Source organism: Alexandromys fortis, unplaced genomic scaffold (assembly GCF_014885135.2).
Source record: "Alexandromys fortis isolate MF-2015 unplaced genomic scaffold, M_Fortis_MF-2015_v1.1 scaffold_21, whole genome shotgun sequence".
NCBI classification, from domain to species: Eukaryota; Metazoa; Chordata; class Mammalia; order Rodentia; family Cricetidae; genus Alexandromys; species Alexandromys fortis.
In genome coordinates, this window is record NW_026067905.1 from 16814474 (window position 1) to 16840357 (window position 25884).

The following is a 25884-nucleotide window of genomic DNA, read 5'->3' on the forward strand; positions in this document are numbered from 1 at the left end:
GTGTGTGTGTGTGTGTGTGTGTGTGGTATGTATATGGGGTATATATAAGGTGTATATAGGGTGTGTGCATGTGTCTAGCAACAGTACCTGAACTCTACTGTCAGGAACATTCCAGTGTAAAATACTTATCCTCTGTAACTGCAACCTTGTGCTCTTTGAATTGCTTCTCCTCAAGCCACACATCTCTTTTTGGTAATCACTATTCTAGTTCCTGTTTATGCATATTTAACTTTATTTTAAACATGTATCCCAGTGCATTTAAGAGAGGTCAGGCAGTATTTGTTTTTCTGTGCTTATCTTATTTTATTTAGTTTGATACCGTCCAGTTTGATCCACATTTCTGTACATGTGGGATCTTTCTTTTATAAGACTGAACAACACTCCATTTACTAGTACTGTCTTTAGTCATCCCTTCAGACACGGGCTCTTTCTATAGGATAGCTCCTGAGAACAGTGCTACAGACAGTTTGAGAGTACAGGCGTCGATGTGGAGTGCCCATTCCACTGGCTTTGAATATGTATTGAGGAAGAGGATTGCTAGGTCATATGGTAGTTCTGGTCTTAATTTTCGAGAACCGTCCATATTGTTGTTCACAGTAGCTGCACAAAGTTACAGTCGCACCAACAGTGCACAAAGGTTCCTATTTCTTCACCTTCTCACCAGCACATGTTGCTCAGCTAACTGTTAAAAATGGCCATCCTAGCTGATGTGCCGTGTATCTCATGGTTTTCATGGGCTCTTCTTAGGAACCAGTGATGCCAGCACCTTCTCAAATACTTGTTGGCTCTTTGTATGTGCTCTAGAAATAAGTTTGTTTAGGTCCTTCTTCCCATCTCCCCTTTTAACTAGAAAGTTTTTTTTATATATTTGTTTTTATTCTTTGATATTTTCACTCATAGAGATAATGAATTTAATTTATTCGAGGCCTTATTATCCTGTCTAATCTCCCCTCTTTCTTCAACTGAAACCCTCTTCCAGGCAAGTTAGCTTCTGACTTTATGGCCCTTTTGTGCATGTGACCCACTGGATTTAGTTACAGTTGCCCGTAGAAGCATCAATGGGAGCTTGTCTACTGGAGCATCACCAATTTATGAGTGGCTACCCCACTGAAGAGAGTGACACTCCTCCCACCATAGCTTCTCAGTGAGTGTGGCATTTCATGGACCCTTCTCCCATGATGTAATGCTGACTGGCCCGGTGCTGTGTAGATAACTACAGCTGTGGTCAGTTCATGACTGCATCAGCCATGTCATATCCAGAAGATGCCACCTCTAACACTCTGCCCGAACCTCTGGCTCTTGCTTTCTCTCTAGCTCATCCTCTGCAGTGTCCCTGAGTCGTGGGGAGGAGGCTAGATGTTCTACACATAAGCACTTCACAAGTCTCAGTCTCTGCACTTTATTCAGTCTCTGTGTTACCCACCATCCACTGCAGAAAGGGGTTTCTCTGATGCAGGCCCAAAGCATCACTAATCTGTAGATATTGAGATTAAGTATTTAGAAGCCGGTTTGCCTTGCAGCTCTCATCACTCACCTTTAGCTCTGTGAAAGTTGCTCCACTGAAATCAGATATCTATCATTTATTGTTAGACTAGCATAGTATAAGTCATCCCTGGACTTACACAGACATCTGTGTAAGACGTCCATAAGGATGATAACATTGCCCTTTGTGCTTTAGAGCTGTAAGCAAATTCTTTACAGGACAGTATTGCCTTGTGTCCAGTGATCAACACAGATCTTAGAATATTTTAGAAACTCATACTTGAAGGTGCTGTTAGCTGCTTTTACTCTTTACTCTTTGGCAGGCCCATCACCCAGCTCCCAAATAAATACACATGGAGGCTTATTATTACTTACCAATGCCTGGCCTTAGCTTGCCTTGATTCTTTGCCAGCTTTTCTTAAATTATCCTGTCTACCTTTTGCCTCTGGGCTTTTACCTTTCTCTATTTTTGTATTTCTTTCTTTACTTTTCTCCGTGGCTGGCTGGGTGACTGGGTGACTGGCCCCTGGAGTCTTTTCTCCTCCTCTTTCTCGCTCCTCATTCGTGTCCTAGATTTCTCCTCCTGTTACTCTCGCTGCCTGCCAGCCCTGCCTTGCTATTGACCATTCAGCTCTTTATTAGACTGATCAGGTGTTTTGGACAGGCACAGTAACACAGCTTCACAGAGTTATACAAACGCAACATAAAAGATTGCAACACATCTTTGCACCATTAAACAAACATTCCACAGCAGAAACAAATGCGATTCATCTTTAACTAATACTCTGCAGCATGAAGGAAGGTATTCAGGACATAGAATGACTAGGATTGCATTTGTCGTCTTGAGAGGTAAATTAGTATGCTCAACACACACTGGATGAGTAGCGCTGTACTTGCCTTCTAGGGGCGTATGCTGTGTAGTACATAGACCTACGTAGACAGACGACATTGGCCTGTCAAGACAGACACACACAGAATGCTGTGAAAATCTAAAGGGAGGAGACCTGGATCCTAGCTGAAGGGAGTTTAGGATAACAGTTGGAAACATTCCTTTATTTTCCATCTGTCTGTTTGTCTGTGTGTCTGTCTGTCTATTTACCAACTCTCTTTCCATTTATTTTTGATAGGGTTTCACTATTTAGTCTTGATTGGTCAGAGATTAACTAGGTAGACCAGAGATCCTCCTGCCTCTGCCTCTTGAGTGTGGAGATTAAAGTTGTGTCCAACTAAGCCTAGCTAAAACCATTTTTTTAAAATCATGGATTCTATTTCGCTTTGCTTCTTCAGCAGACTCGGTAGGTTGCAGACAGTCTGATGTCTGTGAATACAGTATCATGATATCCTAGTTAGAATTTTTGTCAACTTGACAAAATTTAGAGTCATTTGGAAAGAAGAACTCTCAATTGAGAACATTCCCCCGTTAAGACTGGTGTAGAGGCAAGTCTTGATTAATGATTGATGTGGGAGGGCTCAGCCCACTGTGGATAGTGCCAGCACTGGGCGGGTGTCCTGAGTTACATAAAAGCAGGCTGGGTAAGCCCTGAGGAGCAAAGCAGCAGCATTCTTCCCAAGGCTTCTGCTTCAGCTCCTACCTTGAGTTTTTGCCCTCACTTCCCTCAGTGATGGACTGCTACCTGGAAATACAAGATGCAGTAAACCTTTTGCTCCTCCAGTTGCTTTTGCTCATGGTGTCTTATCACAGCAATAGAAAAGTAAGACACGTGGGCTTTGGAGAGCAGCACTGAAAGTCACTGTCCCTGTACTACACGGACGAAGCTCTTGTGGCCTCTTGCACATGCTTATGGTTCTTTTGTTCTGCATCCATGGGTATCGTGCCAGCTACCATCACGCTTGCATCCACATTCTCTTTCCTCTGATTGGCTGTGGGCCTTAACACAGATAAAGTGAGCTCGCATCAGCTTTGAATTTCTTGAGATACCTTTCCTGGGAATAACAGGTAGGATAAAGGTCACTAAGGCAGTAATGGCCCCCTTTATCATTGAAGGGTGTTCCTCATAGACAGGCACATAGTTTTAAAGGGTCCTTACCGCCTGTAAAAGACCTACTAAGTTCTTGATAATATGCCTTTGCTTTGCATATTTTGCCTCAAATCCTCAGGAGGATCTTACAATGTAAATACTATTTTACCTACTTTATGGAAGAGGAAGTATGTTTAGAGAGATTAGCTCTGCCTAGGTTCTGTCCGCTGTCCAGTTTGTCTGTCTGTAGGTAAGGGGAAAGAGCCGGGGTTCATGAAGGTTCCCTGTTCCTGCTGGAAACCAGTTATTTGAAGCATAGAGGGGAAATGACTATTGTTTTGATTAGGACTGTTCTTGAGGTACAAACCCTGGTGTCATGGCAGTTCCATGAATATAGCAGTGCCGAGCTGTCCTCAGCCCATCTTCTGCAGTGCTGGCTTCTCTTCAGGAGAACGGGAAGTTGGGAGGAGTTTGTCACAGTCCCCGCATCGCTCCTTTGACCGTGCTGGGCCCTGTGGAAAATAGATTAGCAGACGCTTCTCTAAAGAAGTTACCCCGTGTAATTAAAGACCTAGACAGTCAGGAACTGCATCTTAGGCCTGGCCCATGTGTGCTGAAGTAAATGGCTATGCTGTCTAGTCTGCTATAATTTGAAACAACTCCATGGTAATTCAATTTAACGTCTCCATTCACTTACAGCAAGTCCGACTTTTACAACCGTCTGGCTTGCCGCCAGGTTATCACAGGAGATTTGGAAATTATCTCATAACAAAGTTAATTTTAATTTGTTGTTAAGTATATGCCACTAAAGGAACTTAAGAGTCTCAGGCTGATTCCACGCTTGAGCGTTAGAATTTGTGTCAGGAGACAGCGATGAAACGAGGGTGCCTTGGACACAGCAGGACAGTCATGCCTTCGTGAAGGCTCTCAGGCTGAATGACTGGAAGTCAGAGTGGGTGGTGCTCATGTCTTTATTAAATTTCTGTATTGTTGAGGTCATTTTCCTTGAGGAAAGTAGGGGTTTTTAAAAAGCAGCCAAGGAGTAGTTTTCAGACGGCTGTGCTACTCAGCTGCGTTTAGTGTGTCACACGAGGCTGTTTGTTAGGCCGCATCTTTCCTGCAGTGTGTCAGCCAGCATTTCACTCCTGTTCTAGGCAACAGTGACAGCAAGGACTTTTCCAGAGGCCCAAACCCCCATGTCAGCTTCCATCGTTGTCACTGGCTAAGTCGGCGTGTTGTGGAGAGTAAGCTATTTACTGAACAGCCAGGTGTCCAAGGAGGAAGTTCATAACTAACAAAATAAACTGTGTTTCTCTAATTGTGTTTTATTTGTTTTTCTTCTGGAGAGCATAGACACCCAATCAGACTCCTAAAACATTTTTTTATGAATGTTTTTGGTGATCAAACCCAGGTCCTCGTGGGTGTGAAACAGTCACCGACCGCCTAGCTACCCTTGTAGCTCCTCGGCCCTGTCAGGCTCTTCAGGCTTGCTTTCATGGCTTTAGAGCAAATACTGTCAAGTATTAAATTTGTACCGGTAAGGAACTGGCAGCGGTGGTAAAGTGCCTAATTCGGCCTCACAGAACATTGAAACAGCATGTGGCTTTTTTTTTTTATTTCCCTGTGAATGAATGACTCCCTGAATTTCTCATAAAAGAGATTTTATTGGTGTTCCTTGTGCTGTGTGTTGGCTTAAAAGCCCAGCACTGCCCGGGGATCATTGTAGCCTGTCCTGTGTATTGACCTCGTCTACATTTTTTTTTAAGCCTTATCGGATACTCGGGAAGCATGCTTTGGACACCTGTGCCTTAGTCACAGTATGCGGCATCATTTAAAAGCGAAGAGAGGCCTGCTGGCTTACATCCCTCACTCTTGGCTGGAGGAACAGATGTTTAGCAAAGCCCTGGGAATGGTGGACGGGGAGTTGCAGTGTGAATACTCTGGAAGGGTGGAGGTCACCCAAGTCCCCAGGAACCAGATGCTTGGAGCTGAGTATACGAGGTTGAAGTGAGCTGCTTAGGCAATCTCACACCTGTAATCCCAGCGCTCTGAAGGCTGGGACAGGAGGATTGCCGTGAGTTTGAGGGAAGCTGGGGCTATATAGTGAGTTCTGGGTCAGCTGCGCTACACTGTGAGATGCGGCATCAAAAAGTATAGCAAACAGAAAGAACTGAGCTGATAGGGAAAGAGAGCATCCCCCAAACCTTCACATCCACTCACTTCTGTCTTTCATTCGTCCTTTCCTCTGCTTTCCCAGTCTCCCACAGCCCTTTAGCACATAGTTAATTTTTTTCATTCTATAACTGTTCAACTCATTTGTAGCCATTTCAGACTGTTTTTCTATCAGAACTCTAAAGGTGGCTGCTCCTAGACCCGAGATAGCAAAGCCAGCAAGAGCCTTGGGAGAAAACAGTTCCATCGTGGCTAGAAATCATTATTATTTCTCAAGAGATATTTAATCACAATCTTCTTGGTCCGCGGTGATCAAACTCGATAAGGGAGATGAGTAAGAGGTAGAAGAAAGTCACTCAGCGAGGCCTCAGATGCCAGTATTTTCCCCCTGACTTGAGAAGCCACTGCTTCTGTCATGTGGGCCGTGGTCCCTGAATGGCTATTGGCATTGCAAACAGTGTGCAGCTTCAGTGGACATTAAGTGGAAATGGATTTGTGTGGAGGTTGGGGATGTTGCCCAGTGGTAGGACACATGCTTAGCATGTCCAAATCCCTGTGCTCTTGTCTTAGTTAGGGTTCTACCACTGTGATAAATACACCATAACCAAAAGCAACTCAGGGAGAAAGTTTTTTTTTTTCCTTCTTCTATTTACAGCTCTCAGATCATGCTCCACCCCTAGGGAAGTCAGGGCAGGAACCTGGGCAGGTGGGAACTGAAACAGAAGCCTTAGAACACTGCTTACTGGCTTGCTCCCCGTGGCTTGCTCAGATTGCTTTCTTACAGGATCCAGGGCCACCATCCCAGGGTTGCATGGCCTACGGTGAGCTAGGCCCACCAACACCAATCATTAATCAAGAAAATGTACTACAGACTCGCCTAGAGGCCGTCTGGTGGGGAGCGTTTTCTCAGTTGAGGTTCCCTCTTCCCAGGCATGTCTAGGTTTGTCCCAAGTTAACATAAAACTGACCTCTTCCAAAAGAAGCTCCTCTCCCAAAAGAAGATAAAAAGGAATTGACTTATATTTGTGCTAACAGGAGAAACTAAGGTTAAAGATGTTATAAATACCATTGACTATTAATCCAATACTGATAAAAAAAAATAACACTCCAGCAGAGATCAAATTAAGGTAGTTTGTAAATGTATGTTTCTCCCTCACTTTGCCTGGACACCTGCCTCTGGGTTAGCTCTACTGGCGTTCAGAACATCCTGTTACTTGTCCCCTACGTTGCCTGGATGAGCCTGGCGGGGCCGGCGTGAAAGGCACTGCTCATGCTCAGGTGCTGCACAAATATAAGTCGAGTTTGTAACCGCGCCCCTGAATTTGTAGTTGTCCATCACCATGTGACGTTGAGGAAGGGTAGGTATCTTCCCTGGTCTCCAGGTGTGGTTGGATTACCTGCTGTCCTTGGGCCTCACTGCTGGAGATGGCCTGGTGGTCCACACCTCACTTCCTGCTGTGACCTGGAACACCCATCTCACTCATTGCTTTGTTTGTACCTCTGGTTAGAGCCTCAAAGCACTGACTAAGCCAGACAGGCTCTGAACTGGGCTGCTCCGTGTGGACTGTGTGTTCCATCTCTTTCAATAACAGTGGGCAGGACTCCCCTGTGGTTTATATAACACACCATCCTCTTGACAGAGTTGTGTGTAACGCTTCTCATAATGGAGTTTACAGGAAGGAAGGTACCATAAAACTGATGTAGGATTTGGGGCCTTAAGCAATTCATCCACATCCCCGGTACCTGACCTCAGACACCTTGGCAGATTTGAGTCTCGGTTTCCAAGTTAAAGCTTTAAACTTTTTCCCATTCTTGATCTTTTTTTACAAAGAAATTCTGACATAACTTGATAGGTTTATATACTAGACATTTACTGATAACAAATCCGTCAGAGAATTTATTTTAAAACAATTCTTGATATACATAAACAATTGATATACATAGAATTTTCCCGTTTATTAAAGATGAAAGCAGATTTGTTTACCAATGAGATCGGCATGATTGTTTTTACCCAGAGAGTTAAATCTTGGCTCAACATTGGCTTCTGTAGGAAGCAGAACATCTTCAGTGTTTTTCAGAGTTGATGACTTTGTGGTTTTAATCATTGTCAGTGTGCAGAATTCCGTGTCACAGAACTACAGAGCATAAAACAGCAGATGTTTAGAAGTATTTACTTCACAAACTGTTGGAAATTCTGTTCTAATCTAAACCAAAGTTCATTTAATGATCTTTAAATGAAACTCAAGCCAGCAACCCCAGCATCAACTTGTACAGTCAAACGTTTTAACACAGTGCAGTTCAAGATACACTGACTTGATACATGCTGAGCAGTGGTGGCTGGAACCGTCAGAGTCTTTGTTTTCCAGCCCCAGGAAGATACCTTAGTTTGTAAAGTACTTTTTGTTGCTGTGATGACCACCATGACCAAAAGCAGCTTCGGGGGGGGGGGGTTATTTTATCTTATAGCTCGTAGAGGGATCTTCTAGATCACTGAGAGAAGCTAGGGCAGAATTCAAGCGAGGACCGCGGAGAAAGGCTGCTCACTGACTGGTTCCCAGACGCACGTTCAGCTGCCCTTCTTTATAGCACAGACTTGCTTGCCTTGGGTTTGTATTGCTCATGGTGGGTGGGACCTTCCTACATCAATTACCAATCAAGAGAATGCCAACAGATGTGTCCACAAGCTAGTCTGATGGAGGCATTCTTCAAATGAGAATGCTGACAGATGTGTCCACAGGCTAGTCTGATGGAGGCATTCTTCAAATGAGATTTGCCTTTCCTGGATATGTCAAATTGACAGCCGAGATCAGCTGTCACACAATACAGACAGGAAGATCAGATTTTAGATTTCCAGTACACACATAAAAATCCGGGTGTGGTAACATGTGTCTGTAATCCATGTACTGGGTTGTCAGAGGCAGGAGGATCCCTGGAGCTTGCTGCCAGCCTAATTGGTAATAAGGAAGATGTCAGCCTAATTGGTGAGCTCCAGGTTTAATAAGGAAGATGCCTGACACTAATATCTGGTCTGCACGCACACACACACACACACACACACCCTGCATGCACATGAACACACACATAAACTCTCACATACAGAAAACCTTTGTCTTCTTTAAGCCATGCTTCTGTAAGAGCAGAAGACTTAGTGTGATGGTAAAATAAACAAGTCAAATACCGCACTGTAGTCTCTGTTCTGAGTCAGGCCATTTCAGCATGGCGTGAAGGCACATGTTGTATGGAGTCCATGTGTTGTATGTTCGGGATCCTCATCTTCAGTTGTTTGACCCCAGGTGGGGTGCTGAGCCACAGTTTAAGAAGCTGTGTCTTGGGCACTGCCACCTATAGGACTGTGTCTGATCTTTGTTGCCTCCCAATGATGGGTCTTATCAGGAGCCCTTCCTGCATTTCAGAACAGAGCCACTGGCAAAGGAAGAGGCAGCTCATGTTTGAAAAGGCTGCAGGTCTGGCTGCAGCACTTCCTGTCTTACAGATTGATGGTGTCTAGCTGTTCTGCTGATGTCATTGTGCATCTGTGTTTCAAAGTGAGTGCCACAAGGGAGGGGGGTGGTTTTAATCTAGCAAGAGCTCGTTACCCCTTGAGGGATGAAGGGTAGGCTCCTGGCTTACTCTCCTTTGATGGCTTCATTGGGAGAAAACAAATGACCATGTCATCCTATCGAGAATTCCACTTTTTCTTTGACATATAAATAAACAGCCTCCCGCATTTGATTTATTTATTTATTTGTACCACTGCTGGAACCATTAGCTTTTAAAGACCACATTGCCGTGTTGCCTTACCATGTTTTGACCTTCATGTTTGGATGGGAAGGAAAAGAAACAATAGGTCTCTAGATGTTATTATATAGGAAATGAAGGGCTCTGAACTACAAATGACCACTAGAAACCAGAGTCCTCTCAAGTCTGCTAGATGAGCAGATAAAGCAGACCACAACACAAGGGAGGAGGACAGGGGCTAAATTGATTCAACGTTTATCCATTCATGAAAAGAAAGCATTAGAACGCCCTCTTCTCTCTTCCTTCTCCCCTTTATCTGTCAGAATGTAGGTAGTAATGAGTACATTTGATTGTTTTCATTTGACGTGCACATCGACCTACAGAACCCATAATATAAAAATGTTAGGCATTAGCCCTTAAGAGCTCCTAGATTCTTATTAGAGTTGTGCCAAGGCAGACGTGTAATTGGCAACTGGTCCCAAGTAGTGTGTGTTCTTCCCCTTCCTCATCTTGATGCTCCGGTTTCTGAAGCCTGGCATCGAGGCTCCTTTTATCTTCCAGTTGTTTTTCCCATCTAACTGCCAGAATCAATTCGTCATTAGCCAAACATGACTTGAGCAGTGGGTTTCCAAGTCTATGCCAGGCAGGTACATCGATGTAGGCACAGTTTAGGAAAAAAGTCTCTCACTGCTCTGTTGCTAGGTTACTGAACCCTGAAATACAGAACCCTGAACATACCATCTATGCTGCAGATTTGTTATTTATGGTTGCAAGCAGCTGCTGCTCATATTTTGGAGGGTAAACAATAGGATACAAAATGAATAAGACCAAATCGTTAGACACAGCACCTCATCACATAACTACAAGCAGATGTCTAGGACACGCTCGATGAAGGAGACTGATTTGAAGTTACTGTTTGTGCTCAGGGAGTTGGAGGCTACCTTTGCAGAGCTGCGGTGGTAACTCAGTCACGAGCTTGAGCCCCGGAGTAAGAGCTAGATGGTGAGGCTGTGGTGGCTGCTGCAGTCCGGTGCTCCTGGGCTAGAGGCAGGATGAGAAGCATCAGTTTTGGATCCAGGGTCTTTAAAGTTTCCCCCATTTATTCTTCCCACTGAAACTTCTCCTTTGTTCATATTTTTAATCATATGGGCAATTTTTTAATAGAAAAGCCCTTATTCAGAGAATATGTTTACCAAATTGTATAATTATATCAACATTTGATGACTTTAAATAGTCTGGGATAGTGATTTTGTTTAGCTAGTCTTCTTCTCATAAAAGTTTTTAAAGCTGAAATTACTATCGTTTTCTCATTCTACACACTTCTAACCAGCATATAAGGTAACATGTTTGTTAGCCTCCTACATTTTTCAAAGATCTACAGTGTCAGACTCATCGAAAGCATCTCTGGCCCTCAGAATTTAGAAACGACACCAAGACAAAAGTTCACAATACAAAACGACAGTATGGATGATGCCCCAAGGCTGTGTATAATTATATCCTAAATGAGAGTTAAATACTAACTCCAAGTGGTGGGTGGAGATGGAAAGATAAGAGCAGACGTTTAGCAATGTGGAGGGTGATGAATGGGTCCAGTAGACCCGTACTGAGCCGGTTCATAGATCCATACTGATGACATAAGGGAAAGGGAAGTGCTGTGGCCTAGAGTGGCATTTCCTAGAGATGCTAAGATGTGTTCTGGCCTTTGAAGGGTGGGCAGGCTTGATGGAGTTAAGAGGATTGCTGAGAACACGGGCTTTTGTAGCAAGACACTACGCTTGTGCATCAAGGCAGCTGTAAAACCTAGATGGGATGGCATATGTGTTTGGACAACTTTCAGTCCTATGACAAGGAATTAAGCTTGCTCTTGGAGAAATTCATTTATTACTTTTTGAGAAAGATGTATTTAATTATGCATATGTGTGTTTCTGTTTGGGATTTATGCTGTGTGCAGGTGCCTCTGGAGGCCAGAGGCATCTGATCCCCATGGATGCTAGCGACCAAACTCAGATCCTCTGCAGCAGGCTCTTAGTCACTGAGCCATCTCTGTAGCCCTTACTACATTTTTAGTACGTGTTCTAAGTTAAGCTCTATCAGAAACCGAGGTTAGTGTGAGGTGATAGCATGTGACTGTTGACTATAACCCAGCACTCAGGAAACTAAGGCAGAGATGGCAAGTTGGTTATGCAGCAAGACTCTACCTTTAAAAAAAACACACACACACAAGAAACAAGAAATGCCACAAACTGTGTCACTCAAGGAGTCTTTTACTTCCTGTTTCTGGAAATAATAGACGGATGAACAAAACTATTTGGGAACAAAAGCTGCTTTGCCCATTTGTTAGCTCTTAGGTGGGTGACCGTCATTGGCTCCAGCCTTTTGGGAAAGTTTGCTTACACCAAAAGTCAGGCAAAGGTGAGGCAGGAGAATCCTTTTCTGTGCCAAGTGGAGTGGCAGCAGACACGCAGGTGAGAGACACAACAGCCCGTTGCCTGGCACTTTGAAGACTTGTTGAGTTTCTTTTCTCTCCCAGTCCGAGCTTCCAACATAGCAGCAGGAAAATGCGGAGATGGGGTCACCTTCAAAGACGCCTGCCCACAGTGTGTCTGCTGGACTGGCATGACTGAGAAGCACCACAGTGATGATGCACATCCAGGCTTTCTCCGGAAATGTGCAGGCCTGTGGTGAACGGAGGGTAGGATGCTGAGGGAGAAGGGCACTTGGTGAGACCCGTGTGATGGGTGCTGGTTATTCTGAAACAGCAGGAGGAAGCGGTCGTGGTTTAACAAGTCCAAGTGAGAGTTAGTAATCCAAATCCCCTGCACACAGTATTCTCATTTGTAGTTCCAGGAACCCAGCCTTTGTTAGCCTCAGGATGTGGCTCGCTTCAGAGTCCATACTTCTTAAAAGTCTTTACCCTGGAAGCGTTGGTGAATTTTGGTGGGTGTGAAGCCAGAGGAAGGCCTTAATTTATCTCTGCCATGGAAAGTTGATGAGGTTCTTAGGAATTTATGGGAAGCAGATTTTTTTTAGTAAAAGTTTGAATCATTTTCTGATGTTTTCAGAACTGCCACCCTGACATCCACTGGCCATGACTATGCAGTTTTCCCTCTCTCAGGCAAAGCAAAATATAAACAAAGGAAGACAATACCGTGAAAACTGAAGTTTGAGGGCCAGGTCTGGAGATGATCTATAAATACTAATTTTAATTTGTATCCTACTTTTTAAAAAACATTTTCATTGAGATCTTGGAATTGGAAACATTTTGTCTTATTTTCTTCCAGTCTGGGGTGGTAATAACAAGGATGAAATAGAACTATGGGACAGGGTGGTGGCAGTCTCCGTAGAACAGCAATAATGACCGCTTGCCTGGTGTCTATCTGTCAATTTTAGGTATATACAGCCACTGCAGATGAGTGAGCCATTGGCAATTCTACAGATACCTCTCAGGACAAGGTCTAGCTGGACTAGAACGCTGAGATCCTCATTTCTCTTCCTCAAGACCTCTCTGGTAGAATGGTCACTCACTGAGCCCAGGGTTGAGCGCTCTGTTTCAGGTGAAGCCTCCTCGTCTCCAGTGAGGACTGCGTATAGCCAAGAGTGTCTTGATGCTACCCTGGGCCTTTTAGCTCGTGTTGTGGAGGCCTCTTGAGCTTGTCACACAGTCTCTTTCTCTTAATACATGCTTGTGGACCAGTAGGAGAGAACGCCATGCACACAAACAAGAGAACTTCAAGTAGGGGACGTTGGATAGATTCAGAATGACTATTTCATTCCGTTGCAATTTCTGGCACCATTTACAAGGTCATCATGGCTTGAGACCTTTAACCCTACACGTTCTTCAATAGATCTTCAGCGGCCAGATAAGAGCACCTGAACTAAAGGGAAGCATTACTTCTCTTTGTCCTCTCTGGCCACAGTGACCATCAAAGATGAACCGCAAATGCAATGAAAAGACCCTTCAGCCCAGAGTTACGGTTAACTGTGGTAGTGGCAGGGCCAGCTGACCTGCTCTAGGGAATAGCCATTACTCTGGGACTTTTTCTCTTCCTCTCGGATCTGCTCTCCAGGCTTCTTGTAACAGTGATTGCACAGAATGGCTTTTTGGCTGAATGCTGCAAAATCAGTGCAGTTTCCCAAAGCCTTACACTTTCCTGGAGAAAAATAGGAAAGAAAATTGAGATACTCAAAAAACAAAACCCAGCTTAGTAGGTGGAAGGGTCTGGCTTGCGTTACCTGAAAATGATGTTTATCATTTAATCTCCTGAAAATGTCTCCTTAAGTCATTCTTTGCTATGGTAAACCAAGGACTTGGTTTACCATAGCAAGAACAGTAGAAGTCTTTGATCTATCAGATGGGTCCATTTTGGAAGTGCTTCAGCTCATGTATTGATTCTTATTAACAATGGGTGATACATGTGGGAGGCTGGATATCTTATTTTGAATCTCCGGACCCTAGAGGAAGGTGGGCAATAAAGCATGTTGTCCAAAAAAAAAATTGTCAGAATAATAGCACATTTTCTCAGGACAGATTAGGGCCAGCATTCTAGTGCCAAAAGCTTTGAAAATTCTTCACTGGTCCTCTCCTGTCTTTGGGGGGAGGAATGTACTGAACATTTTCAGTTCTCTGTGATGACCCAGATGAACATTTTGAACTTTGATCATTGGCGTTATGGTAAAGATGTCACTGTCCATTAAAGTAAAGAAAATGGGGTTGAAGGCAGATTCCCTTCCTTAAAACGATTATGAGCCATATCTCTGGGAAAAGAAATTTCCAAGATATTTCATTCATTGGCCATTGATTTACCCACTGTTGGCCTGCCAGTGTGGTGGGCAGAGTACAGAGAGAAATTCCTCAGACAGGCTGTAATCCTGGGAATCCCTTGGTGAAAGAGACAGATGCAGAAGTTGGTAAGAACACGCTTCATGCTCACTGGAGCTGAGACCAAGTGTGGCTTTCTGACCTGTGGTGTGTTTGCACACAGCCTTTGCCTGTAGAGCCTTGGGACATGCTACACAGAGACTGGCTGCCCCCAACCCAGCACAACAGAAACACTTGGTGTAATGGCTGGTTGTGTGTGTCAACTTGACACAAGCTAGAGTCATCAGAGAGGAAGGAGCCTCAGTTGAGGAAATGCCTCCATGAGATCTATTTTCTCAATTAGTGATCAATGGAAGAGCCTAGCCCATGGCGGGTGTTGCCATCTGTGGGCTTATGGTCCTGGCTTCTATAAGACATCAGACTGAGCAAGCCAGGGGAAGCAAGCCACTAAGCAGAACCCCTCCATGGCCTCAGCATCAGCTCCTGCCTCCAGGTTTCAGTCTTGCTTGAGTTCCTGTTCTGACTTCCTCCAGTGATTAACTATGATCTGGAAGCATAAGCCAAATGAACCCCTTCCTCCCCAGTGAGCTTTTTGGTCGTGGTGTTTCATCTCAGTAATAGAAACCCTAATTGAGACACCTGGCACTGGGCCACGCGCTTCTCCTGCAGAGCGGGTGCTCTCCCACTTAACTCTTCATGTTGGGTCAGCCTGCTAACCTTTGTTTACTAGAACCAATGACCTGCCACAGCTTACTGACCCTCTGCTTATTCTTTCCAGTTTTCTTCATCAGTGTCCCATTAATAGTGAGGACGGTGACAATAGGTACTTACTTGGTTGGTTTCTTCATGCCAGGCAGGTATCCTCTTAGGTGCTTGCCATAGGTCATCTTTTTGTCTCCATTCACAAGGCCTGATCTGATCTCATCATACAGATGAGACCCAAGATGTGGTGAAGTGAGGAACTTGCCTACACGTCCTTTCCCACAAGGCTCTGGGTGTAATGTCCTAGCTCATTAGGATGGTGTCTCTGTGACAGAAACGTCTTCCCATCACGAGGAGGTTTTACCTGTTAAATTTTCCAAGCTTTCGGGGCCCTTCCAGATCACAAACAGTAGGAGAAAGTTTAAAGGTTCCAGAAGGTAGGTTTTGAGGTAGCCGAGGCTTTCCTGTAAAAGTGTGTGTCTCAGTGAGCAGCCTTCTGCCCTGCAGTCTGGGTTTAGTGAGCCACTAGCCCTCCCAGACTCCACACATAGTTGGATGTAAGGCTGAGATCTCAGAACGAGCTCTTAGGCCAGAGGGGGCACCAGCCTCTTGTGGGAGCATTCCATTTATTTTGGTTCAGACACTAGAAGGAAGAGGGGAAGTTATTTCAGGAGAGAAGCGGTAAGAGGTGTGTTATTTTTTTATTTATATTTATTTTACATATATATTTATATTTTTAGGGAAACTACTTCAAGATTTTAAGACTGTTTTTTTTTTTTCAGTGTTCCTACTTTATTTAAAAGTAATACTAATTCTGGCCATCTTAAATATATCCATTCTGAAATATCAATACCAAATTAAGTTTTCAAATAAAATCCATGTAGTCCTCTGTTGTTTCCAAGGTATGAAGACTCGTTTGTTTCTAGTTCCTGCTTGTTTGATTTAATTGTTTTAAGATTCATTTTATTTTTGTGTATGTATGAGAGAGAGAGAGAGAGAGAGAGAGAGGAGAGAGGAGAGAGTTTGTGTGTGACATGTGCGTAGGTGGGGGAGGGGCTGTAGAGGTCAGAGGGAGTTGGATCTTCTGGAGCCAGAGTTATAGGCAGTTGTAGGCCACCCAATACGGAAACTAGGCACAGAATTTGGGACTTCTGCAGGACTAACTTTGAGAGATCACACTGCTGTAGGTGTGTGGTTTTAATCAAGAGCTCTTTGGCTGGCTGCCTTCCCAGAAGTCATGTCTCCTGCTCACAGACTTCAATTTATCTATACAGGTAACACAGCAATAGAGTTAGGAGGCACACACTAGTGGCACAGAATTCTTGTCCTGAGCTCGAAGGACGGTCGTTACACAGCTTTTTCTAACCAATTCCCTACAAGAAGCGTTCTAAGAATTAATTTTGTTTATGAAAGCCAGAATAGAGAACGGGGAAAGGAGCTGAGGTTTGTTCTGTTTTTCAGTTTTTGCACATTGAAGCCATAACCTGGACATAAGCCAGCCATTATCAGAAGTAATTTTACTACCCTGTACAATTCTGAGAAATCCAGGCTTACAAGCATCTGCTAATGAAGAAAGTGGTTTTTTGATTGTTTGTTTGTAGGAAGGAGGCCACTTATTGGTTCCCAGCCACTTAACCCCGAAATAATCACACAGAAACTGTATTAATTAAATCACTGCTTGGCCTATTAGCTCAGACTTCTTATTAACTCTTTCTTACATCTTAATTAGCCCACAATTCTCATCTGTGTTAGCCACATCAGTGAGGCATTCTCATCTTGCTTCCTCTGTATTTGGATGACGACTGCAGACTGACCATTTCCTCTTCCCAGAATTCTCCTGTTCTCATGGCCCCACCTCTGCTTCCTGCCTGGTTGCCCACCTATACTTTCTGCCTGGCTACTGGCCAATCGCATGTTATTAAAACACAAGTGACAGGGTATAGACCATTGTCCCACAGCAAAAACAGAAGTCAGAATCCACGTGTCTTGGGAGTTAGTTGCCAATCGTTGTGATGCCACATGAGTGTGAGGGGAGAGGTGAGAATGTTCTTTGATGCTAACAGAAGATTTGACTTCCAGATACCTTCATGTCAAACGTGACATCTTTATGTATTTTTAGCAATCACAATGATGTGAAAAGGTGTTAACAGTAGCTCAGGGATAGCAAAGCTTCAAGATTAGAAATCACTTTTAAGTTTCCTTTCGTCTCCCCCCAAGTGGGCTTTTGTGTTAGCACTCCTTACTGGGAGACACAGCAGATGGGAAGACAGACTGATTAGGTGATATATTGTGTGTGTGTGTGTGTGTGTGTGTGTGTGTGTGTCTGTGTGTGTGTATTTTTAAGGCGCTTGGATGCTGACTCTTCAGAGAGAGAGGAGCTTCTAGATGCTGTCTTGTCTTGCTTTTCCTTTTTAATCAAAAATACAAAAGGGACCACTTCACCCTGGTCTATTAATAATGCAACTACATCCTTTTCTTAATTGCTGACTTCATAGCCCTCTGTGTGCCCATTGCAATCAGAGTTTGGGTTCTTTCCAGTCCTGCAGGCCTCGTGTGGGCCTTTACATCCATGTTCTTTCTGGCCTAGGCTTTCCTTATGGGTTTTTACCATTTTTTTATTTCTTTCTTTCCAGATGTGTTTTTCTTCACAAGAAAATTGTCTTTAATATTTTTATCCAAAATGGAAAGGTCTCTGGTTAACTAGTGGGAGACAAGGTTACCTATAACATTGCATAATCCAAAATCTTTTTTGTTTAAACAAAGGATTCACTTATCTCTTTGATTTTCCTCAAAAATAGAATTTTTCTTGCTTCATTTTTGAGTTTTATGGAAGTGATTTTTAAAGTGAAACCCCGTCTTTCCTTTTTAATAGGGCTGAATTATGCGGTTTGTGGTACGGGTGCATATGGACAGAACTTCCCATGCTGTACCATGAGTTAGTGTGGAGTAATCATGCTCCTTAGGATGTTGCAAGAGGCGTAGAAAGGCAGGGAAGGGATGCACACACACAGTCACACATCTTTAAAGTCCTTCATAAAAAATTGAATTAGGTTTATAGATTTGCTGATGCATTTTATAAAAAAAAATGGGGAAATGGTCTCTAAAGATGACATTAGATTAGGTTAGTCCATGGTATTGTGGTTTTCACGTTGTGAGGACATTGCGCGTGTTTTGTCGGCTCTAGTCATCTGAGGAGAATTACACACAAAGCCATAAGCAGTCAATTTGGCTCTGTTTTCTGAGCTGTCTGATGGGCCTATCTCATAGATTCTTTAGCTTGAAAACAAACCAGCCTGTGAGTCAGTGTTAGAAGTGTCCATCAGACTTCAAAGAGATGCTTCAGTTCAGCTCCCACCCTGTGATGTGCAACTTCAAGCAGTAGCGTGCTGTTAGTAACGAGAGGTGGAAATGTGGGCTCTGCAGGCGTGTGTGCACCCTGAGCCATGCCTCAGAGCCGTAAATGAGTCGCCAGGCGGGGGTTGGGGAAGAACCCCAGGGAGCTAAAGGAGACAGGGAAGCTGAAAGGAAGCCGGGGTTTCTGGGAAGGGGACAAACCGAAGGGGAGATTTCGCGAGCAGGTGATTCTGGCAGTCTTCCGGGGAGACATTTCTGCAAGTTTGTGCAGAAGGAAGTCTTAAGTTGAATTCAAGTTGAGAGAGAGAGAGTTGTAAGTGGAGATGAAACCTTGACATGACACGCTAGGATGAAAGATTATGCAGTTCAAAGGTGATTTAATGATGCCTCCTTAGTTGTGGTCTGGTCTCAACCCCAGCACCTCTCTAGACTCACTTGCTCAAAGTGGAGCCAGGTGCCCTTGCGGTAAACTCCCTGTTGGCTCTGTAGTTAATCTGCAGTAGCTGGACCACAATGCTGCAAAACTGGTCTAATTACCGGTTTCAGTGATCATTTATATCCTATGGGGGCAGAGGGGAAAACGTATCTCATCTTGCTTACAGCTGTGTGCTTGGTGCCTACCAATCACGGTGTATTACTAAGGAGTTTTCGATTAACAGCCGCTAATTACATGATTGAATGATTAGACAAGCGCTGATGACATAGTCAGAACTTTTCCTCGGTGATCTGGGCATGATTAACTTTAGGAACTGGAGATCTGCCCCTCAAATGGATCCATCACCACCAACCATTTTAAGAGTGATCTTAATAAAATAGCTGTAAACCTTGAAAGTGTCACTTTCAAAATCAAATTAATGCTACAAGCTATATAATATATTTAAAAAATAAACTCTACACTGATGCTGGCGAGGGAGTGCTTACTGAGTGGCCGTTTATCAAAACACGATGAGCTGGATGTGGCGGTGCATGCCCATAGTCCCAGCCACATGAGAGGCTGAAATGAAGGTCTCTTAAGCCCAGGAGTTCACGGTCTCTCGCCCTTTCTCCCTCGCTTCTTCCCCCTCCCCTTCCCCTTTCCCTTTTTCTCTCTCCCCCCTCTCTGTGATATTACATGATATAATGTATGCTAAATATATAAGTAACTAAACTGAAACTTCCTGTGGAATCGTGTGAATTGGATGCATATTGTGCTCGTACCTATTAACCTGACCCTCACTGCAGTATTGAATAACAGAGACATCCTTTTAAGAAGCATCTTACATTGTCTTAAATTGTCTCATCTTTGTTAGCCTGAAGCAACGTGTTCTTTTCCGTATCACTAACTTTTTACACCCAAGTAAAATTTTAATTGAAGCCCAGCTTTTACGAATGAGGTGAGGAGCGTCATGAAATGCTTCTCTGGGTCAGAAGCTTCGTTCCTGTCAGATTCTGATATGAATCTCTCCACGCCTGTGGTTACAGCTTCCATGGTTTCAATGACTTGAAATCATTGAAGGTTCTAGTGTTCCTGACTCATTCCCAGGAGAATAATACGTTCACGTGTGTTTTAGTGCTGCACAATGGTTCTGTTTTGTTGCTAGTCACCAACACTCTCTTAAGTGTCTGATTTGTAAAATAATTGTCACGGATATGTATCTAAGGACAAACATAGCATATGCAGGGTCAGCTCTGTTCTGCTTTCACCCACGTGGGCAGGCGTGTGGCTTCAGTCTCTTCACAAGAAGCATGAAATTTCAAATGTGAACTTAGACTGGAAAACAAAACAAACTGAGGTGAATGGGGAAGGGTAGGACGTTGTCTCTTAGTTCTCAGGACTCCTGGGTGATTGGCCTGATTCCTTTCCATTTCTCCTGTTTTCGCTTCGTCAGTTCTGAAGAGGTGACAAGAGGCAAGGACAGGTTTCTGTCTGAGTGGTTTGTCTCCCTGTGCCTGTGTGAGGCAGTCTGCTTGTAGACTTCCTATTTGGAAAGGAAGGGGCTTCCCTCCCCACCTGTGACCTTCCCCTTTGCTGCCAAGCTAAGGATGGAGGAAATGCCGGCCTGAGAAAGGGCTGACAGAAACCGGAAACCATGCAGCCTGGGCAGACAGAACAGCTAGAGCTCTAGCTACCGTGGGCCAGGGAGGGTTTCTCTCCTCCTCTCTCCTACCTGTAGAGACCAGTCCCATCTCTTGTTTCAGTGCTGATTCTTCAGAAACTGGACGAGGTAGGCAGAGTGGGTCACCGTGTTACTAGTCTAATAGTCTCACAAGAAGCCCTCCCGCGATGACGATCCCAGCTGTGTTAAGCTGGATGGAGTTGGTCAGCCCCACCTTCTTGAGGCTCTTCACAAAGCATCAGCCCTGTAGCCTCTTCCTACCCTGACCCCTCTGGAGCAAGTGCACAGGACTGCTCTGTCTTTCCCCAGCTCAGTTCCTGTTCATCTGCTCCCCACATCTGTATGCCATCGCTGTGTTCTCAGGCTGGTCAGTTTCTACCGCTCCTTATGACGTCACAGAAATCTCACTTCCTCTGTCTAGTCGCTGCCCCCACCCGTCAGAATTTGACCGCTTTTGGATTCTGCGTTCTACCACATCCCTTACTGTGTGTGTATATCCTTTTTCATTGTCAGAAGCACGTCATTGTCAGGATCCTGAGGCGTATAGTTGTTTCAAAGACAGAACTGCTAAGTCATAAAATAGCTCCTGTGCATGTGTATTAGTATGTACACCCATAGACCTAGATCTCATATAGCCTTAGATGAAAAGGGTCTGTGAAGGAGGTGTGAGCATCACCTCTCTAAGAATCAGAGTGTCATGATTTGTAATATTTCTTCAAGCAGCTTTATACTTTCTTCTTATGGTCTGTAATAAGAGAATAATCTGAGGTATAAATACAGGTAATATATGTCATAGTATATATTGACATATATGTCGTAGTATATATTATCACTGTAGCATTTATTGCAGTCATTATTTGCATGATCTAATTTAGATCATTATATTTACATTTAATTTCATTTATTATATTTTAATCAGGATGTTGGGAAAATGCTCTTTGCTGTGGTTTTATGGCTTAAATGATCAGATTTCTATTGATGTCCTTTACATTCTAAGAAGGGCCTAGGGCCCAGCAGTTTTGTTGAAAAGTGAGGCTTACACTGTGCTTTGGTAACACCATCTGGGAGACTTGACAGGCTCAATTGTTCGTAGCAGAAATGGTGGGATGGGGGTGTTGGTGAGGTTCAAAGAAGAAGGTGCTGTGTTGGTGCTGCCAAGGGCTCGGGAGGTCAGGGTTATGTTGGTAAGGGGTGTGGAAGGGGGGATTTCAACAGACAGCTTTGAGATTGTAGCCCCTCATTTACAGCACTGGAAGGGCTGGGTAAGACTGATGGAAATGCAGAAAGAACAAAACAAAATGAGAATATCAGAGCACACTGGGCACAGCAAACCCTGAGAGAAGGGCATCTCACTCTAATAGCATGGGGATTAGCTCTGAGTCACCTATTCATTAACAGTCCTTAGGCCTTTACGAGAGACCAGTTGGCACACAGAGGCCAAGCCTGGAATTAGACAACTAACTGAGCGGTGTTTTTCTCTCTCTCCTTACATTTTCTCCTCAGTTTTTAAAACAGTGAGAGCTAAGCCAAAAGCGAACACAGGGAAGCCTAATTCTCGACTCTAGTAGACTCCAAATGCATAGTCTAGTCCGGATGCGTAGCCTACTCCGGACGCATAGTCTAGTCCGGATGCATAGCCTACTCCGGATGCAGAGCCTACTCCGGATGCATAGCTTACTCCAGACCTGTAGCCTACTCCAGACGATGCATAGCCTATTCCAGATGCATAGCCTAGTCTAGATGCATAACCTAGTCTATGTTTCAGTCTGAGGAGGAAAATTGTCTCCTGAAACCAAGAAAACTTTTGAGCCCTGGTCTGCAGGGAGGGATGGTAGAGAGGAGCACTGTGGTTCTCACTAGTGTTTTGTTTACTCTCTAGACGTTTTGAGGTTTCAGAACATCAGCAAGTCTTACAGACCTGTGGGTGCCCATATAGTAGTCGGTGGTTCTCATTTCCTTGAATAAATTAATACGTTCTACATCTCTTTGAAAATGCTCCTTCCCAGCATGCATTGTGTGTGGCAGGCCTTCCTAGGTTGTTTCTGAGCAGAGATTCAGAGGGGATGGCCACACTATACCGAGTGTGGAATTGGGCTGTGTAATCCCCAACCCAGCATGGAGCAATCCCAGGCATGGAGTCTCCCCTTCTCATCCAGCTTTCTCTGCTTGCAGGTGCACGCACTGTGACCAACGCAACGACGAAGTGGATTTCCTTTGTGTTTAAAGAGAGAAGAAGAAAAATGTCCCTGTGTCTGTAGAGATGATTTGCAGTTCAGCCCGGCTGAAGCTGACCGAATGAGACTATGGGCTGTGCCTCTGCCAAGCATGTTGCTACTGTTCAAAATGAAGAGGAGGCTCAGAAAGGGAAGAACTACCAGAACGGAGATGTGTTTGGCGGTGAGTGCTCGCACACTTTGCTCTTGGCCTGGCAGTCCCAGGCCTTTCACTTTGGTGGCAGTGAGTAACCTGACTGATTCTTGTCTTCCGCCATTGGGTCAAAGTGGTGGCGAGACTTGAGTGAAATCATTGCAGGTCTTTTTTTTTTCCTATTGTCGGTTTATATTATCATGTGTACTTAGGGAGCTCGGGGAGGGAGGATCACAGAAGTGTTTATACAAGAGTTCACATTCAACCTAAAGAACCGAAGAGGTTTAGTCAGTTTCCATCAGGCAGTGCCGTGTGTGTTCTGGTTGGTGGGTGACAACTGAAAATACAAGCTGGGAGTGGAGTGAGTGGAGGCTTGTAAATGAGAATGTGGGTGTGTTGTAGGGTTAGTAGCGTGAATCCATATTAAAACATATAACGAAGAGTAGTTACTGTGTTCCTAGTACAAAAGTCACACAAATCACAGTTTTGTGGCCTCTTCTCTTCCCCTCCTCCCCCCAAAAAAAGCAGCCTTTAAAAGTGAATATGCTCCACATAGAAACTCAGCTTCCAGAAGCTCTGGGAGTCTGGGTCTTCATTACTTGGGGGGACCAGTGGAGTAAGGTGGTGTTTGCCGCTGCTTCAGTAGCCATAGCCTGTGGACTCTGGACCCACAGACTCTTCCCCGTCCATATGCACCAAGCCTAGGTCACTCTGTGGCGTTCATTACCTGCCTGACTACTTACTGGATTTTGAGCTTCTTGACCTTGGGTTTGTCTTTTGAAAAATCAATTTCTGCTCCGATGGAATGTGAATACTTATATACAATTCAAGCTAGTACAGGGCATCTTTAACAGCTTTCGTAAATGACTTCAATAGTAATATCTACTAACTGAAAATATAAATAAAAACAGTTCTTTTATTTATAAAATCTCTGGCTGGAAAAGTACTCTTACTGAGAAATGTCTCATCCCCCAGTCACTCTCAAATGATGCTGTCAACTTGGACAACAGTTTTGTGTGTGTGTGTGTGTGTGTGTGTGTGTGTGTGTGTATGCACGCACACACACAAGCATGCAGATGAGTACATGTGTATAACCCAGAGGACAACCTTGGATTATTTATCCTCAAACATAGTCTACCTTGTTTTTTTGAGACAGGATCTCTTTGACTGGACAAGACCCAGGGACCCGGCTCCTCTCCATCTTTCCAGTGTTGGGGTTACACTGGCCTCTTTGTATGAGTTCTGGGGAACAGACTCAGATCTTTGTCATATAAAGCAAGCTCTAAACTGACTGAACCGTCTCCCAGCCCTGGAATTTGAGCCATTGTAATGATTGTTCTGGAGCTGGAATTTCTACTGTTCTATTAGAATGTATCCTCATGAATGAGAAGTTCTGTTCCTGTGACAGATTTGCCTCTTGTGGTGACTATCTGGAGGATTTAAAAATGTAAGGGAGTAATGGATATTTGAGCATCTTAACAAAGCCAGACACCGGCTCACTGAAACTGCAGCTACTGGGAAAGCAGCTAATTGTAACTGGAGTCATTATTGTGACCCTTCACTGCTAAGAGAAAATGATCCACCATCAGGATTTGTTTAATCTAGCCTCTGGGTGATGGTCTGTCATGATCAGTTTTGTAAGGGAGCTACCTCAGATGGAGCTGCCACCATATGTCAACACCGGGAGGCATTTGCATTCATTTTCGTGTTGAATTTTCACAACAATCCTGTGAAATATGTGCTGTCTCAATTTGCATATGTAGAGGCTGAATCACAAAAAGCTGACTGCTTCAAAGCCGACTGGCTATTCAGCATCAGCATCCGCATCCCTCGGGCCCTGGGTCACCTCTTCATCCCTTGCCTTTCCCTAGTGTATGGCTGCTTCCCATCGCTGTCTACTGTTTAAGGCCTTTTGCTAAAGCATCATGGAGATTACAGAGGTAAATATCCCACAGATCTTGCTGTTTTCTACTTTGTGAGAGGATAGGGAAGTGTTGTGAGGCAGAATAAGTCAAATATCAGAAGATACCTGTCATGGTAAGACTCAGGCATGGACTGTCTTAACTTTAAAGGCAGAATCAGGATGAATTCCTTGCAGAAGTGGCATGCAAACCTGGCCTGGAAGAATCTAAACTTGCCGGGTAAGAGTTCAGGAGAGAACTAGATGAGAAAAGGTTGGAGGTAGTGGCAGACATACTCTAGAGTTTTGAAGACTCCAGTTTGAATGGAGAATAAAATGCAGGTGAAGAAATCCAAGTCAAGGTTAAATTATAGGAAAAATAATATCAAATAACAGTCTTTAGAAATAAAATCTTAGACTGCAAGGACAAAATTTTGTGATGTCAGTATAGAGTATTTATATTCTGTGCCGCCTAGCCATCGTTTTCCTTGTTGAGTTGCAGCTTGCACATGCATGAAGACTGTGTTTCTCTAGTGTACCGAGTGCGTTTCTCAGAAGTTAGCATTTGCTCGCCAGCTGTTGCTGGGTAGACTCTCAGCCTCAGGGTTGTGCAGCAGCCTGTGCTTGGCTTTGCTTGCTGGGTCAGCTGGGATGCTGCTCTACTCATCTCTCATCTTCCTGGTTCTACACACCTTGAGCCACTGAAGGCAAACCACCCTTCTAAGAACAAGAGTATGAACCACACATAACTGGGTCCTAAGGATAGATAGGCATGTACGCCACATTTCACGAGCCAAAGCAGGTGACAAGCCCAAAGTAAAGACGGGCAAAAGGACATGCCTGACCACACTGCAAGCATGCAAGGATATGCATGTAATGAGCAGTTAGAATTTGGGTAATGAGATTGTCCCAGGTCTGCCTAGTCCTCAATGGCTCTATGCGTCCTTGTGGTCCAAATATAGGAAGTGTAGTTAAAGACTCTGCTGAGGTGGCCTTTGTTTCTTTCTTTGTTGTTTTCTAATCTTCCTAATACTCATTGAAATTTTATTTTCCCCCGTATTTACTATCTTGTTAGGTTTTTGTTTTGTTTTGTTTTGTTTTTGGATTTTTCGAGACAGGGTTTCTCCGTAGCTTTTGGTTCCTGTCCTGGAACTAGCTCTTGTAGACCAGGCTGGCCTCAAACTCACAGAGATCCGCCTGCCTCTGCCTCCCGAGTGCTGGGATTAAAGGCGTGCGCCACCACCGCGCAGCTTAGTTTTTTGGGTTTTTTTTTTT

At 44.2% G+C, this 25884-nt stretch overlaps 1 protein-coding gene across 2 annotated transcripts in view; it reads left to right on the plus strand.

Annotated features, from left to right (window-relative positions):
* CUNH1orf21 (chromosome unknown C1orf21 homolog) overlaps nucleotides 1–25884 on the plus strand; it is a 198028-nt gene that overhangs the window by 63673 nt on the left and 108471 nt on the right. For both annotated transcript variants that reach the window (XM_050135398.1, XM_050135399.1), the window contains exon 2: nucleotides 22515–22739. In XM_050135398.1, coding sequence (XP_049991355.1) covers nucleotides 22646–22739 — 94 coding nt within the window. In that variant the 5' untranslated portion in view covers nucleotides 22515–22645. The remainder of the gene's footprint in view (nucleotides 1–22514; nucleotides 22740–25884) is intronic.